Below are 26678 nucleotides of genomic sequence, written 5' to 3' on the forward strand. Positions count from 1 at the left end.
TCCCAGATGATTCTGAAACATGCTAAAATTTGAAAGCCTATGCGCTAGATCACTGATAATTTTGGGGTCTAAGTTAAGACCTCATGTGGATCACTCAAGAACTCTACCCTTGGCCTGCTGAGGTTTGCAACCTGATTTTTAACCAGATCCCAAATGATGTGTGTGTAGATCAGAGGCTGAGAAGCAATGTTCTAAGAACTAATTCAAGCTTGTATTCACATAGTTGACTCTTATGATTCTGTTAATAAATATAATAATTATTCATTTCTCAACAATGGAAGCCATTTATTCTTTAACTATTAAAAAAGAATCAAAGTTGTTTTTTCCTATGTGGTCCAGGTTTGAGCCTTTTTCCTTTTAATTGAAATATCATTGATTTACAATGTTGCATTAGTTTCAGGTGTGCAGAAAAGTGATTCAGTTATAAATTAATATATATATATAATGGCATCCCATTCCAATATTCTTGCCTGGAAATTTCCATGGACAGAGGAACCTAGCGGGCTATAGTCCACGGGGTTTCAAAGAGTTCCACACGACTGAGTGAGCACACATGCATGTATCCATATCTATCTATATCTGTTCACACACACACACAAACACTCATATACACATAAGATTCTTTCCCTATATGGGTTATTAAAAAATATTGGGTATAGTTCCCTGCGGTCCTTATTGGTTATCTATTTTAAATATAGTATTGTGTATATGTTACTCTGACTCTTTTTCTATCTTATGTTTCTGTTCTAAGGGTATTTTCACATCTCCTGAGAAAATGAAGAAATAAAAGGTCAAAATCTCTTTGTATGTAATTGGTTGCTTTTTCCCTAAAAAGAAAAAAAAAAAGATCAAAATCCCTGTGTGTTCCCCTTAGTTCTGAGATGTGTATCCATTTAATTCCTCTGGAAACTGGATCTCCAGGGTTTGACAAAGAACAAAGATGGAATCTTTGCTTTGCGTCTTCTCCCACACATGGGGAAGAAACTCTGGGTGTGAAAGAAAATCTTTATTGGTGAATTAAGAGGAAGGAATGTGTGTATTTGTATATATATTGAGGTGGGTAAATTAGAAAGAGGAAAATATCCTTTCCACCAAGTCAAGTTCATCACCTCTTCGGGTCAAGCCCTGGTGTGAGGATGCCCCAGATTCCTCTGTAACAGAGGGGGTTCTGTTGCTTGCTGTGATTATTCTAAGACCATGAGAACCAGTGTAACGGCAAAAGATCACAAACCCACCTGTTCAAGCACCTGTTTTCTTGACTCTTCTATTTTCATCTGAATCTTCAGCCTCATTTAGCTCAGATAAGAACTGATCCCTTGAAACGGCAGGTCCTTTATCTATTTGGTATCCTAGCCTAAGCCGTGATTTGGGAGGGGTAGTGAGCAGGTGGGGAAAAGGGCTGTCAGATGATCTGCTTTTGTAGGTAACAGAACATTTTCAGAGTTAAAAAGCGCATACTAGAAAATAATGATTTAATACTGTATTCGAATCTGATTAAGACCAACGTGCAAATCAACTACACTTAATAAAGGGATCCATCATTGTATCTTTTTTCAAATATATTTTTTACTGATGTCCAGTTGATTTTCAAAGTCAGTTTCTGGTGTACAACACAGTAACTCAGTTGTACATATATATATATATATATATATATATATATATATATATGTATATACATATATTCTCTTTCACACTCTTTTCCATTAGGCTGATTGCAGGATATTGAAGATAGCTAACTGCACTATACAGTAGGACCTTGTGGTTTATCTATTCTATATATAATAGTTTACATCTGCTAAACCCATCTTGTAATCAAAAAGTCTTAGAAAAATAAAGGATTCAAAATAAAATGTGTAGAGTTGTTAAGAAATGAAGAAGCCTCCCTATCACATTAAAGTCAGTTTTCCTGCCCCAGTTTCACCAGTCTGTTCAACACGTCTTAGTTACTCAAGTGACTTCTTTCTGAGCTTGTCTGCCCGCACCCAGCTGTGAGGTTACCCTGTGAGAAAAGCAACTTCTCCATTTAACCACTCAAGATGTGAATATCTGTTGTGAACCAGATGCAGCTCTAATAACCACAGATCCAGGAATCAAAGGCTACTCCTCACAAACAATACAACTCTCCTTGTTCCTGAAACCACACTCAGTAACCTCTGCAAGTATTACAGAGAGTAGGTATGCCGGGTCCAAAAGGCAATTGCAGCCATAAGTTTCTTATAACTGGATTAAGTTCAAACCTTAGTGGAAGGTTTAAGAACAAAGGTGGTAACTGATGACATACAGTTTCTAGGACTATGGAGCAGTTTTTGCAAAATAAGATGCACTGTATTGCCAATTTGGTCAACAGCCGAAACTTAAAACGCTTGCATTTTGAAATATGCTGATATATGAGAATTAAGTGACATCAAAGGTTGGTCCTAAGCATAATCTTCCATATTAAGAAATACAATCATTCAGAAATAATTTGTTCAAAAAACGTTAAAGTGTTAGTTGTTCAGTCGTGTCTGACTCTATGTGACACCATGGATTGTAGCCTACCAGCCTCCTCTGTCCAAGGGATTCTCCAGGAAAGAATACTGGAGTGGGTTGCCACGCCCTCCTTCAGATGATCTTCCCAACTCAGGGACTGAACCCCTGTCTCCTGCATTGCAGGCAGTTTCTTTACTGACTGAGCCACCATCCCTGAAATAAACCAAGTTCCATTCTCTGAAACCCAATGAGTTCCTTGATAGCAACATAGAAATGAGGGTTTATAAATTTTTGTCAATGCCACAAAAAGTTGTGGAATTAAACATTCACAGGTGTGACATGTCAAAATTCCCTGAATTTAAACTATATTAGTAAGATCTTAGTGTAATTACAATCCATTCTTCTCAAATATGACTTTAACAAAATATAGATGTTTTCACAGTCAGGTCCTAACCAGTTTGGAATCCCAGCGTGGAACAGAGCATGGACACTTAGCAGGTGCTCAGTCAATGTGAGGAAGGAAGAAACGAAGGAATGAACGTAGTGCAAAATGGGGCACATACATCTTTTAGCAGGAGATAATCATTTTCCTGAAATAAATAAAAAGTTATATTCCTAAAAACATCAGGTACTGTTTTCAACCCATGAATCAGAAGTAAAGGTACATTGAACGTAGTTCAAAATGGGGCACATACATCTATTAGCAGGAGATAATTATTTTCCTGAAACAAATAAAAAGTTATACTTCTAAAAACATCAGGTACTGTTTTCAACCCATGAATCAGAAGTAAAGGTACATTGTGGTAGGGAACACATGCTCTGCAACTGTTTGAATTAACACATTGCTGTCAATTATTCCAAAACACAGCTGAGAAAAAAGAAGGAACTGATACTTCTTCACATTTAAAAAATATGCACGTAGCGGCACTTTGTAATATTTGTGTAAAAATAACAAGCCACAAGAATAATGCCAGCCCTTCTGGCTTTTAACTATTCTTAATTGAAATAAGATTAAACAGGTCTAAACTGGCAAATGTTTCCAGAGGCTAACACCAATTGCCTCATTGCATGTGAGACTTCAGAAGCACTTTTTTTGTTGGTCATCTTTGCTATATAGGTGATAAAATATTATTCGGTATTTTAGATGACGGGTGGATTTCTTTTTTATCTGAAGGGCCGTATGATAAACAAAGCATTACATTTCAGACAAGAGGCCTCACACTTTTAGGTTATTCACCCAACCATTCGGCTGGCTCCCACCTACACGGGGTCACAATGCAAAGTAAAGTCACCTCTGAGCATTTTTGTGAACTTCAAGGCCAAACAACTGCATAAATAATCTTCAGGCCACAGACCATCATCAAAGTCTGGAATTTATGCAAATAACTCTGCTTACATTGAACAGATCTGTAAGGCTGTAAGCTTCTCCAACCTAAATAAACTCATAATGGAGAGCTTTAGTGGTACAAGATTGCTCTCTACAGGCCAAACTGCAGAATGACATACAAGACAATTGGAGTGGTGGGGGAAGAGAGATAAACAATGTTTTATAAGGCGTTTACTGACGAGTAGATAACCCCAGAAGAATGCACAGATTTCATAACTCACACTGGGATATGTATGGATAGTTTTTGATCTAAAACTACACTCCAGTTTTAGAGTTCCCTATTATTTCCTACTTTTTTTCTTCTGGAGGTTTCTTTATCTTCTGAAAAATGTAAATTACTTTTCTGCTGGGAAAAAGTTCTGTTTCAGTAATGTATTCTAATACCTCAATGTATACTGAAGCTCTACATTCTACAGAATTCCATAGGGAATATATACTGATAAATTTAATTGTTTTGGGTAGAGTGATCAATTACAAAATTTGGAATTAGTTTCCATGATTTGAACAAATCTCATGAGCAGAAGGGACATTTTATATTATTGATGTAAGATGTTATGGAAAACCCAAACAAACTTGTGAACAACGCAATACTTTCCCCCAGACTTTATATAGCTTTCAAAATCCATTGGTCAAAACTATCTACTTTTAATATTTAGAGTGATTTAAAGGTCATGTATATTTCAAACTGCATTTCTTCTTTAAGAAAATATCAAATACTTTGGTTTATAATAAAGCTCAGATGGAATAACAATAACAATAAAGTAATCTGATTTTTCACTGGAAAAATATAAAATTAATACTGAATTTCAGTAATTTATATAGCAAGTCACATTTTCTGAAATATGGAGAGTGATGTTTAAAATGCAGATCCAGCGAGAGAGGGGAGGGAGGCTCCAGAGGGAGGGAATATATACATAGTTATGACTGCTTTGCACTGTTGTATGATAGAAACCAACACAGCATTATAAAGCAATTATCCTCCAATTAGAAAATATAAAAGGGATAGACAGAAAAAAAAATGCAGATCTTCAAAACTATAAGACAAGTTATTAGAAATGCATTTTCCCTGCAACCATAGAGAAATTCCAACTCTAAAGAGAGTGGGTTTCAAAACTGAATAATATATTATGGTTAAAACACATCAACAATCTGTCACACCATATGTACAAATAAACATACCCCACTATCACTGCACACGCCATAAACGAGGCCAACGAAACATCTGAAAAGGTAGAGCAAATTCCTCCTCATACTGTTACAGACGCTAAATAACACTGTCAACATTTTCTAAGAGATGCATAAAGGAAAAGCTATCATTTTTAACACTGTTATTTATATAGTTCAAACATTCTGCTTGGCCATCTGATAAAGATGTTCCACACATCCTCGATTTTAAAAAACACAATTTAGAGCGTATTCAGGTTGAGGAAGGAAGACTATTCTTCATAATTGGGATTTTGGTATTAAGTAATAAAATTTTAATTATAATATATCTTTGAAATATTTAGAAGTAATAATCTTAGTTGAAATTCTATTAATGAGAGTTCAGATATAACAAAATCAACTAAGAAAAGGCATTGTACTAGTAATGAGTATGCTAGCTTATTCTGATTTATAGCCAACTGTATATTGGTCAGCATCTCCCCTCAACTAAAGAAGAATTTTAAGCAATTAGATGATGTAATAAATGGGTGTAATAGAACCTATAACTTTAAAGGTGGACGTGATGAGGACATTAACCTACAGGTGTTTTTTTTCCCCCACCATTAGTATCTCCTGAAGAGTAAATGTTTTATATATGGTATTTAATTGTATATAATCATAATATAATTATGTAATGATGAAATGATCTCAATTTTATTTTAATTAAGTATATAATCTCTTTATTAGAAATAGTTTTCTATAATTAAATTGTTCAGGAGAAATTTTAGTAAAGATTGAAGACGAACCGTGTAATTTCTAAAAGCAGATTCATAACAAGTTTTCTGTGCAATTAAAATTTAATTCAGCTAACAATATTAATCCTCAGTAAATTGGGTTGTTACTTTTCCAACTGATTTATACTTTGTCAGTCAGTATAATTGTGAACAGAATTAGTGAATATGTTCAGGTTGTGTGAGAGAATTATTAATTAAGGGTAAGAAAAAGTTTTTTAATATTGCCCTGTTAGGCAAAATGGATTTCAAAGGCCGTATTATTATTTACCTGGGGCAAATAAATTCATATGTAGAACTCTAATTCTACCATAATGTATTTATTAACCATAATACTGGATAAGAATTTTCCATTGCGTTTATGAAGGCTGTAGGAACAAAATATAAGGCTGAATAATAAAAATTGTATTATGGTGGACACTTTTCCTAAGGCTATGTATCAAAATCAACTGAAATTATTGATCACAAGAAGGAGTACCATTATTCTGTTGCTACAATTGCAATGCACATAGCAAGGTAGCTTTTTTCTTTTTTTACAGTGTTTGTGTATTGTTTTAATGTGGATTTTGTATTGGGAAAATTGCTTATATATGCAACAAAATATTTTCTCTCAGCTTGCAGAAATTTATTTGACATTTTTTCTTATTTATGTATTTTCATTGTTCTCATGCTAAACGTGAATAAATTCTAAAACTAAATTCACATTATCAATATGAATTCTAGACCTATCAGGCCTCCTTCTAGCAAGGAATGTTACTTTTATCTTTGTTACGTTCTCTGCAAAACTTATTGGTAACATACTTTCAGAAAATGCCAGCCAATAAACTACACTAAAATAATTTTCTTTATAAAAGCACAGTGATCTTTGGCATCATTCACTATTTTCAAAGCCATAAAAGAACAGATAACAAATATATGACTCACAAATTATCAATTATGAAAAATAATCTGGTTCAGAAAGCTGCACTAATGCAAAAAGATGGATCACTTGTCACAAACCAATAAAGGCTATTGTTTGTGAATCCAATATTTGATTTTATCATTTATGTTGGGCAACTTAAAATGATTTTTAAACCACATTACTTTTTGAAAAAAAAATTGTTATAAAGGTGAACGTGGGGGTTGTGGGGAGAAGAAACCAGATGTGTAATCTGTCATCCTTGAAACAATTTACCATCTTACACTGAGTCCAGCATACAAGTCTAAATCGCAAAGACCTGGCCAGGAAGGATGGATGCATTAGAAAGAACCCTTCTGTATTCCAGAAAATGGACAGAAGCAGGCAGTACAGCAGACTTTGAGTCTATCCTTTTCATGTGCCTTTCCACTGGCTGAACATCTGCAGCTATGACGTTTCATTATTCAGGGATGTTTAAACTCCATGTTTCTTAAGTGAAGTGTTTATTACATTTCTGCTTTTGCTTATTTTGTTTTACACAGAGGAAAGCACAAGGAGGCTCCCAAGCTTAGAAAACCTTTATGATCGATTCTTTTCCAGACTGTTTCACATTTGTAATTTTATAATGATGGAAGAGGTACAATTCTTACCAACCCAGAAGAGCATCTGCGTGAGTTGCCGGGGCCAGAAATGTCCTGTATGGTGTTATCCAAGGGCCACTCGAATTCCCTCCCTGCTCTCTGATAACCCAGTTACAACCTTTTACACCTGCTTGTAAGTAAGGGCTTGGATGTCTAAGCACATCAGAAATACTTCCCATAAGGCCACTGATAAAATTCACATATGTTATCTGGGGGTGACCCATTCCCTCTCCTAGACAATGGACTTGATCATCAGATGATACACAGCAGAGTGAGTTTCAGGGACATAATAATGGCAGACACAGGCAGAGTGTAGCAGGGACCGTAAGGCAGATAATGGGGAGTGATGTCAGGATAATGATGTGCCCGGATGGGTATCTGATGGGGAGAATGGAAAATGGTGAAAGAAGGGATGGATTTAAGGGTAAAAAGGTCATCACATCCTACAGACATTATCGCACAGTGGGCCTTTACTGTAGACCTCTCCTTTCCTTACTCAGTGAAAAACACTGGAAATTCTGAAATACACAGAAAAAGGGAGATCTCAAGGGCCTAGGTATATATGCCAAAACATAGTAAGAAAAATAAAGTATTAAACCCCGGCTTACCCTTCTAACAGTTTGTTTGAGGTGGGGGTCATGAATGTTGCCTAAGGTGGGGAATCATGAATGCTCTTGGATATATTCCTAGTTGGACACAAAGCAGAAGTGAAAATGAGGTTGGGGGATGGACATAATTGAGTAACTGTTCAATTATGGCAACTGCTAGCTAATGAAGACCTATTACAACTAAGTTTTTAATAGAAAATGTGCTAATTGACTAGGTTGGAGCTCAGAACGAGCATATGGCTAAGATGTTTGATTACCTAGTCTGGTTCCATGACAGTGATCAACTATAAGACTGTAAAAAGGAGGGTTTCTATGACAACTACTGAGCTTGCTGACTAAGGTGTGGGTGACCAACCTGAGCGGTGAGATATTCCAAATCACGCATCTTCCATTAGTTCCCACACTGTGTGACCTGGAGGTTCACCGGCCCAGGTATGTTTTGTCTTGACCCTTACTCAAAATATCCATCTTGTTCTCAGTGTTGACAAAGCTTAAATCAGCCTCTTATGTGAAGAATATTACATGCTTTTTGTTTTTTTATTTTAAATAAAATTTTATTTTATTTTAAAATTTATTTATGTTTTAAGCTATAAATCTAATCTGCTTATTAAAGTGAAAAGTCAACACACTCCACCTAGATCTGAGTCTAGCGTTCAACCTCAGGAGCGATTATAATGATTTCTGAAGTTTCTGGGTGGGGGGTGGGGGGGGGGGTGGGCAGTCTCAAAGTCAAAGTCAGCCTGTCCAGCAACTTTCAGGAAAGGGCAACTTCGTCATCCATAATTTTAGACAAAAACTTTCTTTTCCAGTGTCATTCCAAACTAAAATTCAAAACAGGTGCTTGATGCTAAGGCTGTAACCAAAATATTCCCCCTTATAACCTGCAACTCCGATAAGACTTCCCTCGGAAATATAATGGTTACATAGCCCTTGTATGGCTTTAACAAACCCCTATTTTCTTCCTTCTGCACCATACAATGTGCAGTCTATTTGCACCCATTCAGGACTAAATTACAGATAAAGTTACAGCAAATTTGTTTTCTCAAAAAAGCAGTCAGCCCTAATATCCCTTGAGTAATAAAAGCCTCGTCTTTCATTCAGAACTAGAACTGGCATAATTTTCTCCAAGAAACAAACTCTACTTCCTGTGACAATGGACCTGTTCTTAAAATCTGAATGGGATACAGCTCAATTTGCAGGTGTTCAGGTATAAAGGTAAAAGGGCATTTGACCCCCCAGCTGGCAATTGTTGCTGCGGTAGGTAACTTCGGTTTCCTAGTTATATCATTCTACTAGATAAGCTGCCAGAGTTTTCAGCCCTGAATTACAGAGGTAGGCTCAAGTGAATCAATAATTTACACAGATACATCTCACTCATTCTGATAGTATAAAGATACATACTAACAGTCTGCTGCAACCACAGAACAAAGCCAGAGAGACATTATTTAAAAAGAAAGAGAGAAAAAGAAACCCATTTATCTATGTGAGCAAAAACATTACGTAATAATGACCTCATGGCTTATTAATTTTATTTTTTCAACTGTTTTAACAAGTACTGTGATGAGGCAAATAAACTCTTTATGAATCTCAATAAGGTTGCTCTGGTGAATGTTAAGCTAACATTTCAAACTTTCAGATTGAATTTAAAATAGGATGATGTTAAACATAGCAATATAATGCAAATCACTTGAAAAGATCTGTGCACCTAAGAAGTTTAGGGTAACTAACTTAACTAAATCCCTCCAATATTTTATTACTGAATTTCAGCATAAAATTACTTTTTAAAAGATGAGAATCAAACACATTTAGGGACTGTTCTCTAAGACTATTGTTAATATAGCCTTATGCTGTTAATTATTACCTGGGGAAAATTACATAGTGTTTTATTCACTAATACTACGACATTTTTATTAACTCATAATCCCTCTGCTAACAATGGTACATTAAGCAAGTTATAATTAAGAGGGCCGCAAATATTAAAAATGCCTACTTTAAAATTCTTCAATCATGTTAAAGGGAATCTGAGTTCCTCTCAAGGAAAGCAGGATCCAAACCAGTGTGGCTATAATATAAATTAATAATCAATAGCCTAGATGGCTTGAATAATATTTTTGTAAGTTCCTATTTTCTTGTCCTTAAGGATGAAGGGAACCCATGGTCTAAAAACATGATAAAATCTCTCCTAGCAACTTTAATTATAAAAAGTGACTGTTTCTTGACAGATCTGAAAATTTATTTGAGGATAAGACGCATTAGAAGTTGGTGCCTTGCCCATTCTTTTTTAGTTCAAGGCTGGACATACGTCTAGCTGGGACACATGAACTGATTATGTTCAGAGTTGCTTTAGGAAGACTGCAAAATTAATCAGGGCAATAGATTCAATGAGAAGGAGGGTCGCAAATAGAGATAATACTCAGGTACCCTATTTTCCTCCACATGGAGAAAGGATCTTTTCCCTTCTTTTCCAAGGAACCCCCCCCACCCCCACCCCCGCTCTGGGAAATAGGATAGACAATAAAAGTCTGAAAACAAGGAAATTGCATGTAGGAGAAAAAAAGCATAGAAATAAAAGAGAGAGAGATCAACTCTGTGGTCTCTACCTAGAGTGATACTTCTACGTGATACTCTGAAGCTGCCTGCTGTAACCAGTTAACATTTCTAGCCTTCCAAGGAAATATACCTAGTCCCTTAAAAGTGGAGAGAGGAAGGAGGAAAAATGGAGTGCCCCATTTCTGACAGTCAAAAGGGAGAGGAGAGAAATGTTCCCACACTGATCTCATTAAGATGACGAGAATAATGAGTGTGAATCTTATGTATGAATCTCACAGTAGATAGAGGAGGGCATAAATGTATCCCACATTCACCCTTTTATGAAGCCTGATATACTACATTTATTCTTAGCTTCATCTGATACTACTGTTGGGGGTTTCTGTTACAATATTACAGCTTTAACTTCCAGTTTTGCCGCTAAAGTCATCTGAGTCAGTCATTCAACACAGCTTTATTGAGTGTGCATGAAAACGGGGAAGATCTGTTAATGGAACTGAAATGCATCTCAAGCAGAACAGCCTGAATTTATCTCCTGTCACTGGTTCTAGTGACGGATTAAAAATACTGAAAAAATGGCATTTTTCATTTTATGATCTAGTTTTTTCCTAGTTGCTTAAACTTAGGTTAAACATTCTAGTCTATTAGAAGTTGAACCCACGTATTATTACGCCTCCCACATACTTTTGGAGGAAGAGCTGTGCATTTTTAGTAAACACCCATGAGAAATTTTTCCTTGTGATTTATCTTCCTTTCTTAGGTCCAGTATAGGATATGTTCAAATAATGATTTTAAGTTAAATTATTTTTTAAAGACTGATAAAAATTTTGAAGATTACATAGCTCTCAGGAACAAAAACCTGTATTGTTGGGGTCCTGTATGTTATTTAAGCCTAAATGATCCAAGGGCCCTCATGCTTAAGAACTTCAAAGCATTTCATATAGATGATTTCATTTAGCTTTCTTCACTTGAGTAACTCCAATAGCAATAAATTGGTGCACCAAGTTTGTAGCAAACTATACCTCACATAATTTATATAACAAGTGGGCAACACCCTACAAATTCTATTAATAATAGTATATCTCAAAGTATGCCCAGATTATTATTAATTCGGTATGTCCAACACTTTGCAAAGGAATATAATATTTCATTTTATTGCTTAATTATATGCTAGAAGAATATTGATCTATGTAATTTTAAAGGAAATTTAGGATTGGAGCAAACCAATGAAACAGAATCACCAGTTTTCCTAGGTAATTCATAATACATACACTTTTTCCCCTGGCATTTATCTGGTCTAATGGAAATTCAGGCATGAACAGGTTGATCTCAGCTACCATTAAATCAATATGGATCAATATAGACGGTTTAAACTGTTTAAGCAACTCATGATATAGTATATGTTTAAAATCTGGGAAATATATTCTTAAAGAGTCTACATTTACTTTTGGGAATGAGTAATTTATACTACTTAGAGGCCAAATGACATTTCTTTGCTTGTCTAAAATGTACCTCCCTCAAATACACAGTGAACTTTTTGTGTTCTCTATTACTATACACACATCTCCGCAGTGTTTGGGGGAGCTGTAATGTGATGTGATCACAGCTAGTAGAGAAGTACATCAAAAGACAAAATATGCACTTATTACATGAACTGCAGGAATAATACTAAGCTATGCGAGCAAAGATTTACTATTTTGAGTAGACAATTCCAGCCCTTTCAGGTCAACACATTTCTTAAAAAGACATACCAAGAATTTAGAGCCTAATTTTACACTCTTAGAACTCTAGAGAACACTGTCACACACTTGGTTTTCCTTAATTAAGGACAACAACTTATAAACTTCAGGATAAAGATTCTTTCTTTCTCATTCTCTTCCTCTCTTCTCAATGCTGCTGTCTTTGAAACATTCATTGCCAGCAACTGGGGGAGAAGGAGAGTCAATGCTTCAGTAAGTCGCTTTCCCTTATAGCACTTTCATTTCCTCCACCATAAAATCATCTCTAAATTCCCTTCTAACCATAACACTCCATGACTTCACTGGAACACTTAAAAGCCTATACAATCTCCACTTCTGTGGGTCCCTTACCTTTGCCATGAGGCAGATGGGCTATTTGAAGCTAGGACTGGGGTGGGTGTGGTTCTTGGCATTTTCAGCACCAAGCCGTGACTGCACTCTGATCTACTTCCTACAGACGGTATTTCCATTCTACAGCTAGTTCTCTATGAAGGGATCGACAGGCTCTGTGAACGGTTCTATGTCATTACTTATGACATCAGATATCACGATGATTTGTGGCCCCCAAATTGCCTCTATAGGGCAATGTGTCCCAAGGTCAAAGCAATTGTCTTACAAAACAGACACAACTTGCCTGGAGGTTTTTGAGTCTATATGAAAAAATTAAAAGTTTTAATTACACATCAACCAAGATTTAGGACTTAGAAATAAAACTGTGGTAGGAGGCTTACATTCTGAGAATTGAAAAAATGAAGGAAATAGTGCACATCCAGACCAACAGAACCTAGGTTAAAGGTCTCTCCTAAAAATACCAGCCTCCAGGTTGGGGCATGTAATAGTCTCATGCCATGGAAGAACCAAAATCTATATAAAGCAATTTAAGCAATATACAATATTTAAACAAAACAATTTAAACAAATCTATATAAAATAAACAAAGGTAAGTTTTCAACATTTCTGCCTGACTAGAAAAAGTGACCTCAGCTTTCTGAACTTCCACATTTATAAATTAATTTTCTCCTTCACTCATTTCACTTCAACTATATAATAACACCTCTTTTATACAACCTCGTCATAATATTTGTGAGTAACTCATGGGCTACTTGCAACTTTGGCAATCTCTTAAATTAAATCCAAAGGATTTCTCTGATTGACTAGTGAAAACAGTACTTAATTCACCAACATTTTATAACAAAGTTGGATGATATATTCTTGTTTCAAACACTTAAGCATTGCCTGCAGTCGGCTTGGCAGAAACTCTAGAGATTGCTAACTATGGAAAATGCATAGAATTATTTTTATATAGCTAAGTGGGATATAAAATATCATATGTTTACTTATTATTGACAAATTACAACAGTAAAGGTTGTTTGATTCCTATGAGGAACTGAGTAACCAGCCATGCAGAATAGAAAGTAGAACATGTATCCTCACTGTTTTAAATGACTTTTGTATTCCACAACCCCTCTGCCTTCCCTTCCCATGAAGATGTAATAGGTAATCAAGTCTAATGAAGTATTCTTTTATATCACTGACATAATGATATCCATTTAGGAATATAAAGATTATCTATTAGTCATAAATATAGTACAATGTATGGACAAAACCCCTCTAACCCTCATAATGATGGAGATATTACTTAGCCCAGAATTAATGTTCACCCCACTTCTCCATTTCAGTGAAGCACAACAGTGCACCCTTGGAACTGGTGTAGAGGAGAAAGCTCTCAAATGGGTTTTCATAGGGAGAAAATTTAATTCTTCAGCCTCTATGAAGCCAAACAAAATCTCTCTTTTCATTGGACTCCAATATAGTCAATAATTTGGTATAAACATCACAAGTTCTCTTTCCTCAGACTGATTATCTATCAGAATCATTTGCATTGCATGCAAACTACAGAAAATCTAAACTAGACTTTACCACCAAGAGCATGAAAGTAAACATAGTTAAACTCACATTAAACCTCCTCTAGAGCATGCGTTCTCAACGGGGTTGAGATGGCACCCAAGGGGGCAAAAATTGGTTCTTAGGGGAGAGCACAGAGAATCTTGCATATCATAATGATTTGTGGCCCCCAAAGCTCAACACTCCCTGAGAAAATCTTATTCCTTAGTATTTCATTTCTCTCATTAAATTAAATGAAAAGCTTCTCCTTAGGGGAGTAAATATGAAAAAACTGTTGAGAAATGCTGATTTAAAACAAAATAAAAGCCAAGTTTTGTTTGTAAAACCCTTTTCCCCATCCTTAAAATCAGGGTTGCCTTTCATTTTTATCCAAATATCTGTTTACACTTTGATGTGATTTCCATCTTTCGGTGCTGTGAGCTCTTCTCTGAATTTCTCTTCATTACTTCCCTTTGAGCCTGTGGCCGATGACTGGTGCAAACACGAGAAATGGTCACTCTTTCATCTTCACTGCTACTGATCTCTGTTACCACTCACTGAGTGTCAGATCTCTGTCATCACAGCAAAATAGAGGACGCAGTGCAGGGTCGTAACTCACGGGCCTACTACGGCAAGAGTCACTCCTCCGTCTCTATTCACCCTGACTGTAATGTTAAAACACGGCAAAATGATGGCAAGGAAAAGGGCAATGAAAATCTTTCTTAACAGCATTTCAGGTTAGCTTCTCACTTGTTAACTCGAATACACTGTAACTCTAAGGTGTATTTTCATAATTGGTCACAATAGAAAAATCAGACAATAGAAAGCATTCTACCCTTTATTTCTTAATATTTACCCCATTCAAAAGGGCATGAAAACATTTGGAGAATTAAGTCACTGTCTAAAGTATGGTAATGACTGCATTTCTGTTGCAATGTGCAATCTTTCAGAAGAGCTATTATTCTTAGTTTACAAAATTTTACTAAAATAAATTTCATAATTATTCATTTACACTTTCTCTTTTGCAAAACGTTTGACAGAATATTATTTTGGAAAGGAATATGCCTTGCTATGTTGCTTAGAATGTGTGTCCCCAACAATTTAAATTGAAGCTGGAGGGTGGAAAATTCTTCAGAGGACAAGAACATTGGTTTAGGAATCTGAGGACAGACAGCGAAACATCTCTGATTTCATTCTTTTGTCATTTTTAATCCTTAGTCAACTTAATCATAAAATCCAGACTATGCAACATATTTTTTAAGGATCGCATAAAGATTTTGAGGCTGCAACTACAGGATATGTAATGCAAGAAGGCTGCCTGAGGTGAAAGGGATCAGCAGCCCTATGGCCAGAGAGGCCACAAAGAGGCATTGGTGTCATCCCAACTTTCATTGCACATATGACTAAGATTCATGAGGAGGCTAATTCCTAGATTCAACATGGTATTATTGTTATGCTGGTGATACTTGAGGTTTATGTTTGATTATAATACAGTATTACAACTGCACTGTACTTGAAAAAAAAAGTGAAATAATTTCATTTTCTTCAAGTAATCCACAGAATGTCCCCAGATTATCGTATCTGACAACGTCCTGCTTTAGAGAACAAAGGAGGGAGAGTAGAAATGATAAAGAAAGTGTGCGGTGTGTTTTAAGAATTAAATTCTTCTTGTAAATATAAAATAAAATCTAAGAGGAATTAGCTTTTTGGATAGTAGTAGATTCTACAGCTTATGTGATTACCTACCTCCAAAGAGCAGGAGGCCCTTTTACTGACATCTATTAAAATAAACAAAAAAGGGGCATTGGCACCATTTAAAGAAAGCTAAGTGCTCATCTGAGGAAGTGCTACATTGGTGTATGTAACAGCCACAAAAATAAAACAAAAGAATTACACATTTAAATAGACCTACAAAGTGACCTAGAGCAGCACTCCTCCAGGATTAGAGAAATCTAGTCAAAATGCTTTGTCCCATTAATATTTGATTTTAGCTAATTGTGATCAGTCCTAAAATTCAACTCACTTCAAAATTTTGGTCTTTGGTGGGGGGAGTATCACACAGTTGCAAGAATTTATTTGCAATGCTTTGTGAAAGGCAGCACTTTAAAAAACTTATTTTTTCATTGGCTAATGCTTGAAAACAATTTCCTTCCATGGAATCTAGATAAATTTTGGAAAAACGCGTACTTTGAACATCAACTTAAAGTGCCAGCATGTTCATATGAATTGGGCACGCAACCTACTTACTGAAAAGTGTAGTACTAAAAAAAAAAAAAAAAAAAAGTGTAGTACTAGAATTTTCTAAGTGTCAATGGCCTCTGATGTTTTAATAGGAATTTTAGGCAACTTTGGAGGTATACAGTCTTCAAAAGCAGTGAAATTCTGTATAGGCTTTCTCTTTCTCACACATTTATGAAGGAAATGCTTAATGTACCTTTAAAATTTGTATAAATTAAATCAGTATTGTTTATAAACTTGGTAAGTACTTATATCAGAGGAAAGCATACATAAAGAAGGGTTGGCAAAAGGTCTTGGAAGTTTAGATTTACATAATTCTAGGAAAATTCAAGAATACATGGATAGGACCATCAGTTACAGATCATTTTACTTTAGTACTTGTTTCTGTGGTTTTCAGGGGTCCTTCTATTTTGCTGATTTGGGGAGAAAACAAAAGTTATGTCTGGAACATTTCCAATTTTTCTGCTGGCACTAAAAAAAAAAAAAAAACAGTAGCAATAACAAAAACATCTATAAAAATAATTTGAAAATTGCTATAGACCTGAAGCATAATTTTGTTGGCGTGGTATTATTGATGCCTCTTAAATTATTTAAATTAGAAATTTCTGTTGAAATCCAAAATTACCTCCCATTCAGCCAGTACAATCCCTCTCTATTGCTCAGTGAAGGCTAAGACTTGAATCTGAACTACGGGAGATCTAGACATGTCTCTCTTTCCACAATAATATTTCTTCTTAAGCGATGCTCCCTTTTCAGTCCTTGAACATGAAGGCCACTTAAAATGTTCTTATTGTTTGTAATAACTTTTAGAAAAATCCATATGCTGTTTAATAGCAGCAGGCTTTCTACACAGGAAGTGCTCGATAGGCTCCTGGGAAGCCTATTGTCTTCAGATCCTTGTACACCAGCCACATCGCCCCTGCAAGTTCGGTTCCTCCTTTGCTAGGCTTCCTCCATTTTACTTTATTTTTTTATCATTTGGCTACAGAGAGCTGCCTCATGTCATTCTTTGCATACATCATCTCTGGTTTTTCTCTTTTGCTGCATAATGGCCCCGCTTTGCTCAGAGTCGCTGTTGTCCCAAGTGTGATCCTTTCCTAAAACGGGGATTGAATGAAGGTGGAGCTCAAATTATCTGGGAGCAAAGGAAAACCCGGCATTTGAAAAGGACCCAGAAAGGAACGAGTAATGAACCAGAGTGGCCTCAATGAATTGCTGTAGAGGGAATTCTCAGTTTTGACACAAAAGGAATGCCTGGATACCAAGGAAAACCTAAGCGGGGGAAATCTCAGTAGGAAGCCTGCCTCGTCCGGCTGGTCAGCCTGGAGGGGTGAAGCTAGTAGCTCTCCAGATAGGAAGAGAAACATATGTATTTTGTGAGTAATGGTTAAGCATTCAAACACGCCGTTTTGGAACACAAGGTACTTTGAGGAGTTGACATCCCTTCATAATTCATGTTCATTGTCCCTCTAAGTAAAATATGTGTCTCCCTTTAGTTATTCTGTTAGGAATCGTGCTTTAAAGGCAGGAGGACATTTTTGATAATGCACATCTTAAACTTTTCATTAAACTACCAAATTTAAATTCTACCTTTTTGTGCACTCTGACATTTTTGTCTGGCATTTTCATTAATTTTGCGACATACATAAATGTAGCTGAAATGTTAACTGATCAATACTTTGTCTCTCTCATGTAGCACTAGCGCTCCGTTCCCTAAGGACCACACAGCAGAACAGAAATTAAATGTGTAAAATATCAAATGTTAATGTTAAACACAGCGGCACTTACTGTATAACGACAGAAAAGGCTAAAACAATTCCAAATGGACAGATGGTACCACAAATTATCTACAATCCCATTTAAAGATTAAAGTTTGTCCTGTAAAATAATTCTTTGACGCACACTGAAGTGTGTCCTTTTACTGATAGCTCAGTTGTCCAATTATTTTTGTGCTCATTACAGTGAGAAATGACAGTGTTGAAAAAGAGAATGTGCACTTTTTTTTTTTTCCCCCCATGTTGCGCCCACTGACATCCACAAGAACACAAATGTCTGGTCAAGAGCCTGATGAAAATTAAACCCAATTGATGAGACATTTACACGTCTACAATGGATGATTCCCAAAGACAAGCGTCCCTGCCTTCCACATCACATACGTATGTGTATGCTCTTCAGCATACAATATTCATAGTAAAATTTAAAAACCTAATTCATGGCACACAGCAACACGGACATTCCCAGGCACGTGCTTGCTTATATTTCATCCATCACCTTCCAGGCTGATTTCTGTTTCTAATAGAGGCAGCCGGCTTTGAACCTTCCACAGAACACACAGGTAGCAAAAAAAGAGACCAGGGCAGCACTTCACCTGCATTTCTCATGCTCTCCACTGTAACTGACATCAGGACAAAAAGGACTGTTTTTTCTGTTTAAATCTCACTACTTTACATTTACTTTTGGATGCTAAATTAGAAAAGAAAAAGAAAACAGGATAGGAAAAAAAGGCACTTAAACATTATAAAGTTTACTGATCTGGGCCTAAAACCAAGCAGCATAATGGTACAAACGCATGTGCTCCATGAAGCAGCTGCATTTATGAAAAAGTGGGCCAAGTGGAACCAATATTATAATAATAGACCCGTGATCCATCAACAGGGAATGATGGGAACAATATGTTTGTAACAATGGGGTGCTGCTCATAGCTTCTCCTAATGGAAAGCAGTTCTTTTCAATAAACTGGCCTAAAAAGGCTCTGGTTATGCAATAAGTTCTTTGAAACATTTCATTTTTAAGTACATCATTTAATATCTAGAAGATGAATAAAAATCCTACCATGGTGTTTTCTTTTTTCCTGAATCATTATGATGTTAAGATTACAAGGTACATATTTTAAAAGCTCTTTTGGAAAGGAAATAATATCTGTGTGGCTTTGAGCAAGGTACTTAACTTTTCCGTGCCTCAGCTTCTTCCTCTGCAAATCAGGAAAATAACAGTATCTACCTCAAATAAGGTTGCTGGGAATATTTAATTTACTAATGCACGAAAAGCACTTTCATGCTGTAGTGCCTGGAAAAGTTTTTTGGCATGTAAATTTGTGATAGATATTGGATTATCATTATATAAGGGTCTTTTTATATTAGAATTTAATCTGAGGTTAAAAGAGATGATGGATGGAGGATTATGAAATAGTTTAGAATTTAAATATAAGGTCTAGGAAAAATTACTAAAAGGCATTAAGATAAGCCTATCGTCATTTAATCACTAGCTTTATTAGAGCAAACTCTTATCTATATGGAATCATTGGAGAAAGTTTCTCCACATAAGAAAAATATTTCAGACTGATTGAATTATTGGTTGGTCTATTGATTTAGACAGTCATTTACACCAGGAGCCTACTAAGGGGCTAGATGCTCTGCAGGTGATGCCGGAGGGGCCCCCATTCTCCTGGAACTCCTAGGTCAGGTCCAGATAAATGAAGCAGGTTGTTGTTATCTGCTGTTTTAATGACATTCAACAGACTGAAATCCAATGCCTCTTTTTTTCAATGAAACCATTAATAATATTGCTTCTTCTCAAAATCACTGTTAACATGTTCACACTGTAGTTTCTGGCCTGTTTTTTCACCATCGGTGTCAGGAGTCCCTTTTCCTACCCTTTATTATGGCCTGCCCTGCCCCTCCTTCCTGAAAAGGTCTTGCATTCAGCTTGTTTCACAGGATCGAGTCTGTTAGAAACTGACCGCCAGCTAAGAGAGAGATCACTACGTTTCTTCCCCAGTGGATTTGGACTCCTGTACAGTGAAATTACTCAAGTCCTGTGTAGCTCGGTTTCTCAGAATTTCACTGGCTGATAGAAAAATATTTTTTCAACCAGTAGAAAATTGTAAGGGAAGTCCACCATCTTGGATTCATTGTACAGGAGAGACCTCTAGAAGCCAGACGAAGTTTGTGAAGATTTACATAACACACTGTATTACGGAAGTATCTAAAATGAAGGTTCCTGAACAGATGATATAATTATACAGGTTTCTCTGTTTTCAAATGTCATAAATATCTATGAAACAAAGGAGAGAAACAAAGATGGCAGCATGACACTCTCGGTAGAATATTATTGTGTCTGCTATACAGCCCCCCGGAATCTGGATGTAATGGCATAAAATACACACGTAAACTCAACGTGATTTTTTTTTCCCCTCATTAACATTAAAGTGCCTCTATGATGCTGAAAAACAACAACAAAGTTTGCTTAACAGTACTCCAGTGTATTTATCATGTGAAAGAGCTAAATAAAAGAATATTGAGAGAGGCAGATTTTCTTTTCTAAAACTTAATGATGATGACAGTTGCTTTCTTTAAGGAGACAACAACATGTCTATGGGAAGCAGGCTGCCTAACTTTCTGGTAACTCACAACACAAAGGGACATCCACACTCTTTGTTCCATGTGCTCAGACATTAATGAAAGTCCCATACAAGGCCTGAGAGGAGGACAGAGCTCAAAGTGTTAAACTGATGTGCCTACACTCATTTGAATGGTAATACTAAAACGTTGACTTGTTACTATAATTAAAGCTCTTCTTGTAAGCCCCCCCAGATAAAGTCATAGTCTGCGAAACCTGCAAATATAAGGACACATAAGGGTACTCATATTCTAACACGTATGACAATAAAATGAAAGATTTCAAAAGAACGACTCCACTTAAACTTCAGATTGAAATCCTGAATACGCAAAAATAATGTGAGAGCAGAAAAATCTCAGCTGAAGCACAGAGGAAAGAATTCTTTCAGAATTTCTAGCTTTGCAAGTTGGTCTCATCAGCAATTTTTAAATAACCAAAGTAAAAGGCCACGGGATGGATGTTGTCAGAGGACTCTGGAACTATCAAATTCTCACTTGCGCCTTTTTAAAAACTGGAAATCTCAGAAATAATAAAGCGTGTCTTACATAGGTAACATCCACTTCCAACTGTGATTCACATATTAAAGTATTACAAATAGCATTCTACTGCCAAAGATTTTCATATTTTGAAAAGCTATCTATAGGATAAATACAATTAAAACGAGGATGATCAAGATTCTTAATTTTGTTTTTGTTTAACACTAAGGACTTTTCTTGGCCCTGCTACTGGGCTTTGGAATTATGCAACATGTAAAATTTTACTTTTTAACTGTCACAGAGAAAATTACACATTGGCTGAGATGTCTTGTATTCCGGAAATCTGAGGCGGGGAGCGGGGATATATTCTTGGACTCAGACCTTGAACAATCCATCAGGTTCCTGCCCACGGCAAATCTGCCCAGTCAAATCTCAAAATAGAAGTTAAAAATGGCTACATCGACATAACTGTAACTAGAGCCACAGAAACAGGCAGCTATGATTACTGAATTTAATGAATAACAATGTAAGTAATACAGTATGATCATACCACAAAAGCAGCGAGGCTCCTTGGGGGTGAATCCCAGTCAAAGCAACTATTAACGTAGTATGCAGCATTTACGAGCACCATGACACAACGCTTCGTTCTGATAAAGTTCCTTAGCAGCAGCTGTAAAGGAAGATGAAAGCCATTATTAGAATTTGCAAGACTGAAATTCATCAGATATGCCACAAAATTCTTCAAGTTTAGTGTGACTTAATATGAATTCAGAAAGTTAATAAAGTTGTAAGAATATACCAAGCAATTTGGCTCCCAAGTTAGAGGGAAAAAAGTTTATCTGGAGAAAGTGAGAAGAACTAAATTACAAGAGCAATTTCTGAGTTAAATATATTTGCATAGAGAGTACTATCATGCAAGTTGAGTTACCTCTGTTCAAAAGAAAAAAAAAATTCCCAACGATCAAAAACATTTTTTTTGACACTTAAAATGCTGAGAACCTTATATTTAAAAATTCTGAAATCCTGTGCTTTTAAAATTCTTTAAATGCGTTCATTTCAAGATATTTCAAAATGAAATTGCTAACTTGGGATGTTTTTATTGAGGGGCTTAGAAAAAACCTGTCAAGTATTGCTTTATTATAGAAAAAAGAATATTTTATCACCATTTCAGTAGGATCTCCCTTTCTTCCTATCATAGTCTCATGTCCCTTCTCTCTTTTCCCTCTTCCTCTCTCTCCTTCCCACAATAAATTTTACCCACATTTCTCATTACTTTTTCCTAATTTTGGACTTTAGGGAAAAATGTATGGCAACCAAGTACAAAATATTTCCTTAAAAAAGGTATATGACAAGCTATTATATATAAAATATGTTACAAGAATATATTGTACAACACAAGAAATACAACCAATATTTTATAGTAATGACAAATGGAACAAATCTTTAAAAATTGTGAATCACTATATTGTACACCTGTAACATAGAATATTGCGCATCAATTACACCTCAATTAAAAAAAAGAGACAAAAAATAAACTGTAGATACGGAACAAGATTAAGAGGTATACGGGAATTTCTATAATTAAAAAATTTAAAACTAAGACATGGCTACAGCTGTAAGACAAACAGCCCATATACTAGATACAGGTTCAAAAAATTAAATACAGTTATGTTAATAATTAATTATGTCTGCAGGTTAATATTTTGCTACTTACAAGTATATTTCAATGCTAATCTGGTATTTTAAAGACATAGCTATGTAAAGTTAACTGGGCTCATATGGAAAACATCTGCATATGTATGTACATATAGAAGCATGTACATGCTCAGCAGTTTAAACAAGTTAAAATTTCTTTCAGGCAAAATAAAAAGTGTCCCTATTTGTTTCCTTCTTGGCCCCTAATCACCTTTAAGAGTTTTACTATTTTTAAATATAACTGTGGAAAAATGTAATCTGTATTTCCATTCAGATAGATATTACATTTGTACCTCAGGCACTGTCTTTAAACAACTAAAGATTCCACTGTTTTTGGTGAAGTGATTGGAATAAAAAGAAAGTAGTTTTGGTCTTCTAATAGCACAGAAAATTATTAAAGATTTTAACACACACAGATGAGTTCTGTAAACTATAGAGTCTCAAATATATTTTATTTTAGCTGTGTTAATTGGAGTTTTAAAAGGGGAAACAGTGCTCTTTTCTTAACTTCATATCAAATCAAATTTAAAGCTACAAGTCTAACTACAAGATATCCAGTCTAAAATTCCTTCCTGATAGGAAAATCAGGGTTCCTGATTTTCTATTTCCTGAGCTAAAAATGCCAATAAAAGTTCACTTCTAAAAGATCATAGTCAAAATCTAATTAACAGGAAGGTCTCCCTTAAAAGATAGAGCCCCCTCTCTCGTGGATTAGAGGGAAGAACTATACGCTGGGCTTGCTTTACACACACCTGCATCATACCTGTGGGTGGTCTGGACGTATATTTGAACCTCAGCTTTTGGTGTTCTCATTTACACATGCCATGGCAATCAAATTGTATTTTATGTTCAAAATGATCATTCTTTTGCTAAAGCATGAATACATATCCATTCTATGCAGAGCCTACAGTATCCCCTTTCCTTTCTGACCACCCCCACTCAACTTAGTTTGGTATTGCCCTTGTTTGATCTTTCAAGGAAAAGAAGGGAAGAGAGGAAAAGAAAGGAGAAAAGAGCGAGCCAATTCACGTCAGTAGATGATCAAACATTCCATAGTCTTTCCCCACCCGCCCCACACCTCCAGAGTTTATTTGAATTCACATAGATGTTTTACAGATATAATCAGGTCTTCCCAGAGGGATTCATCTTTCCTTGCTGTTTACCTGTTTAGAGAGTCTGTTTTCCTCTTCAATGTACTTCTGTTCTTTGGGTATTAATGTTCGTAAGCTGGCTTTCACCTACACATCAACATATGTGTCTGTTATGGATGAATATATTACAAATGTTTACAAGTTTTTCACGCAGTTCAATTTGCAATCATTGCTAAAGTTTCAAAGTCCTGGCTGCGGTTCCCATAAAATATAAATGTATACAGTGGCACATGCATGCGCTTCCATTTCTGCCGCCGGCAGGCAGTGGCTACAGAACAGCCGCAGCGGCAGCCGCCAACTACAACAGAAAGTGTGGGTGTGCCAGGCAGTGGCCCAAGCGTATTCTCCAGGATACATCAAGGTTTAGAGAAAATGAGGGATGACAGAAATTCTCTACAAATCAGGAACAAAAGCTTTCATGAAACTGAACTCTTTAGCAGTACAAAAAAGCCAAAGTTAAGACTTACAGCATTAAAAATCACATCTATTTCAAGATAGATGACCCCCTTTGTTGGCCCTGTCAGCTGCTTGTTTTTCAAGACGTAGGCTTTCTGTTCACCATTTTGAATCTGCGGGAAAAGGACATGACAGCCGTCTGTCTCGCGGTCTCCACTGAATACACTCCCTCAGTGACCTTTGACCCCCAGCTGCTGAAACTGACAGAGAACCCAAAACAACTGTGGCAATTCTGACAAGTACCTGTTCATTACCAGGATCAAGTCTGTCAGGAAAAATTAACTATCATGGGATTCAACATGGCCGTGAATCGAGTATGTTAAAATTTTTAGTGTTCTTATTACAGACCTTGGTTGAGAAATGACAGATATAGAGCTGAGGGCTTTTTTTTTTTTTTTTTCCTTCCTTGAGCGAAAGCAACACAGAGCTATGTGTCAGGTGAATAAAACTTACGGACAGCAAGGGTATAGCAACTTTGCCCAGAAAGTCAGCACTTCGGTCCCGATCTTCATCATACACGGTCACTTCAAGAACTGAATGGATATCTTTAATGTTGCTGCAAAATAAATATATGTAAGGGGGAAAAAAAAAGACTTCATCAGTGGGGAACAAGAACACAAATGCTTTTGAAAATTTAGATAGCTCCAGCTGATTCGGTGTATATGTGTTTTATGTATGCTATTTGCATATACACGTACATAGGGCAGCTTGGTATCTGACAGAATTTCCCACAATGCATCTTAGTAGACAGCAGTGATGGTTCTATTATCTGGAACTTTGAATACAATTTTAATTTTAAGTTATAATTTTTCAATAAAATATAACTTCCATCTGGATGGCCACAGAATAAATCACTGTTAAAAAAAAAACCCATCAATAAGCGGCACTGATTTTTTTAGATTTTTCCTTCTTCTCATTATTACAATAATTTCTATCTTCTTATAACTCCCACATAATTTCTATCTTCTTATAACTCCAAACTTAAAACTCCCAGGTTTGATTTCAGCAAGAGTCACAGTATATTTTGTATCATTTGTCTTTTTTATTATAATTTTTATCCCCAGCTCTCATCAAAATGCTAACTTATTTCTGTTAAGTTTATAGTAAAAATTAACTACACAGAATATAGAATGTAAAAAATGTAACATTGATAGCTATTGTACCACCCCAGGATTTAGAAATTAAGTAGTGCTCTATTATGCTCCAAAGACAACATATGCTAATAAACAACTGTGCAAGCTCTTCATATTTTTGTTTCTAGAAAAATAAGCCCCAATTGTTGACAGCATTTATTCTTTGATCAAACTGTTTACCAAGAAAACATGAATTAAGAGAAAACAAAAAATGAATATATTCATTACTGAAAGACTGCAGCCACATGTGAGAAGAGGCTTTATCAGAGCACAATCAATTAATGGCTTTGATAATAATCAAACCTATTCATTCAATTATGCATTCCAGAGAAAAACACTCCACAACCTTCTTAGGAGTGCAAGTCTCCGGACCAGGCTTTCATGTCTTATAAAAATGTGAAATTCCTTAAAGATAAATTGGTCAGATAATTAAATCTGATTAGTTACTGGATCTTAAGCAAGGACATTATAAGAAATTAATGAGGAATTTAGCAGTTTCTCATATACAAAAAAATAAAGCTATGTTAGAAAACTTTTAAGAAGTACTTCTATTTGGAGAGTTTTCCTTTGTTCCGAGTTCATTTCTAAAGCCCAGCTTAAAAAAAAAAGCAAACCCACAAATTTAGGAGATACTACAGAGTAGCATTGGCAGCTTTTACAGTGAATGATTGGAAAGATTTACAAACTTTTTAAAAAAAAAGAAAATTAACTCAAAGGGTTTTTTCTTTTTTGGGGGGGGGCAAGTAGGACAGTACTTAATATTCTTATTGTGCTAAAATGCAACAAAACAAAACTAAAACATCTGCTGAATCCGAGACTGGATTGTTTGCTGATTTGAGCAATGGAACAAATAGAGCTTTGTCCTCCTTGGTGTCAGTGCAATTGGGGAGAATTTCAATAGAAAGTATAAAAGGAAGGAGCAGTATGGCAATTCAGTTAATGGGAGAAAAATCCTTAGTCAAAAAATGCACAGCTTAAAAAAAATATCTGTATAAACACACAGAAAAATGGCATACCCTTTCCCC

At 35.8% G+C, this 26678-nt stretch overlaps 1 protein-coding gene across 11 annotated transcripts in view; it reads right to left on the reverse strand.

Annotated features, from left to right (window-relative positions):
- Positions 1-26678, reverse strand: part of MCTP1 (multiple C2 and transmembrane domain containing 1) — a 560075-nt gene that overhangs the window by 135931 nt on the left and 397466 nt on the right. For 8 of the 11 annotated variants that reach the window (XM_043913616.1, XM_043913615.1, XM_043913623.1 and 5 more), the window contains 4 exons: positions 24974-25076; positions 24532-24633; positions 24077-24151; positions 21769-21888 (listed from right to left, as the gene is read on the reverse strand). In XM_043913616.1, the coding sequence (XP_043769551.1) occupies positions 21769-21888; positions 24077-24151; positions 24532-24633; positions 24974-25076 (400 nt within the window). Of the gene's footprint in view, positions 1-21762; positions 21889-24076; positions 24152-24531; positions 24634-24973; positions 25077-26678 lie in introns of those variants that run through there. The other 3 variants (XM_043913624.1, XM_043913620.1, XM_043913626.1) reach the window with 2 other exon arrangements.

The sequence above is a fragment of the Cervus elaphus genome, chromosome 9 (genome assembly GCF_910594005.1).
Source record: "Cervus elaphus chromosome 9, mCerEla1.1, whole genome shotgun sequence".
In the NCBI taxonomy this organism is placed as follows: domain Eukaryota; kingdom Metazoa; phylum Chordata; class Mammalia; order Artiodactyla; family Cervidae; genus Cervus; species Cervus elaphus.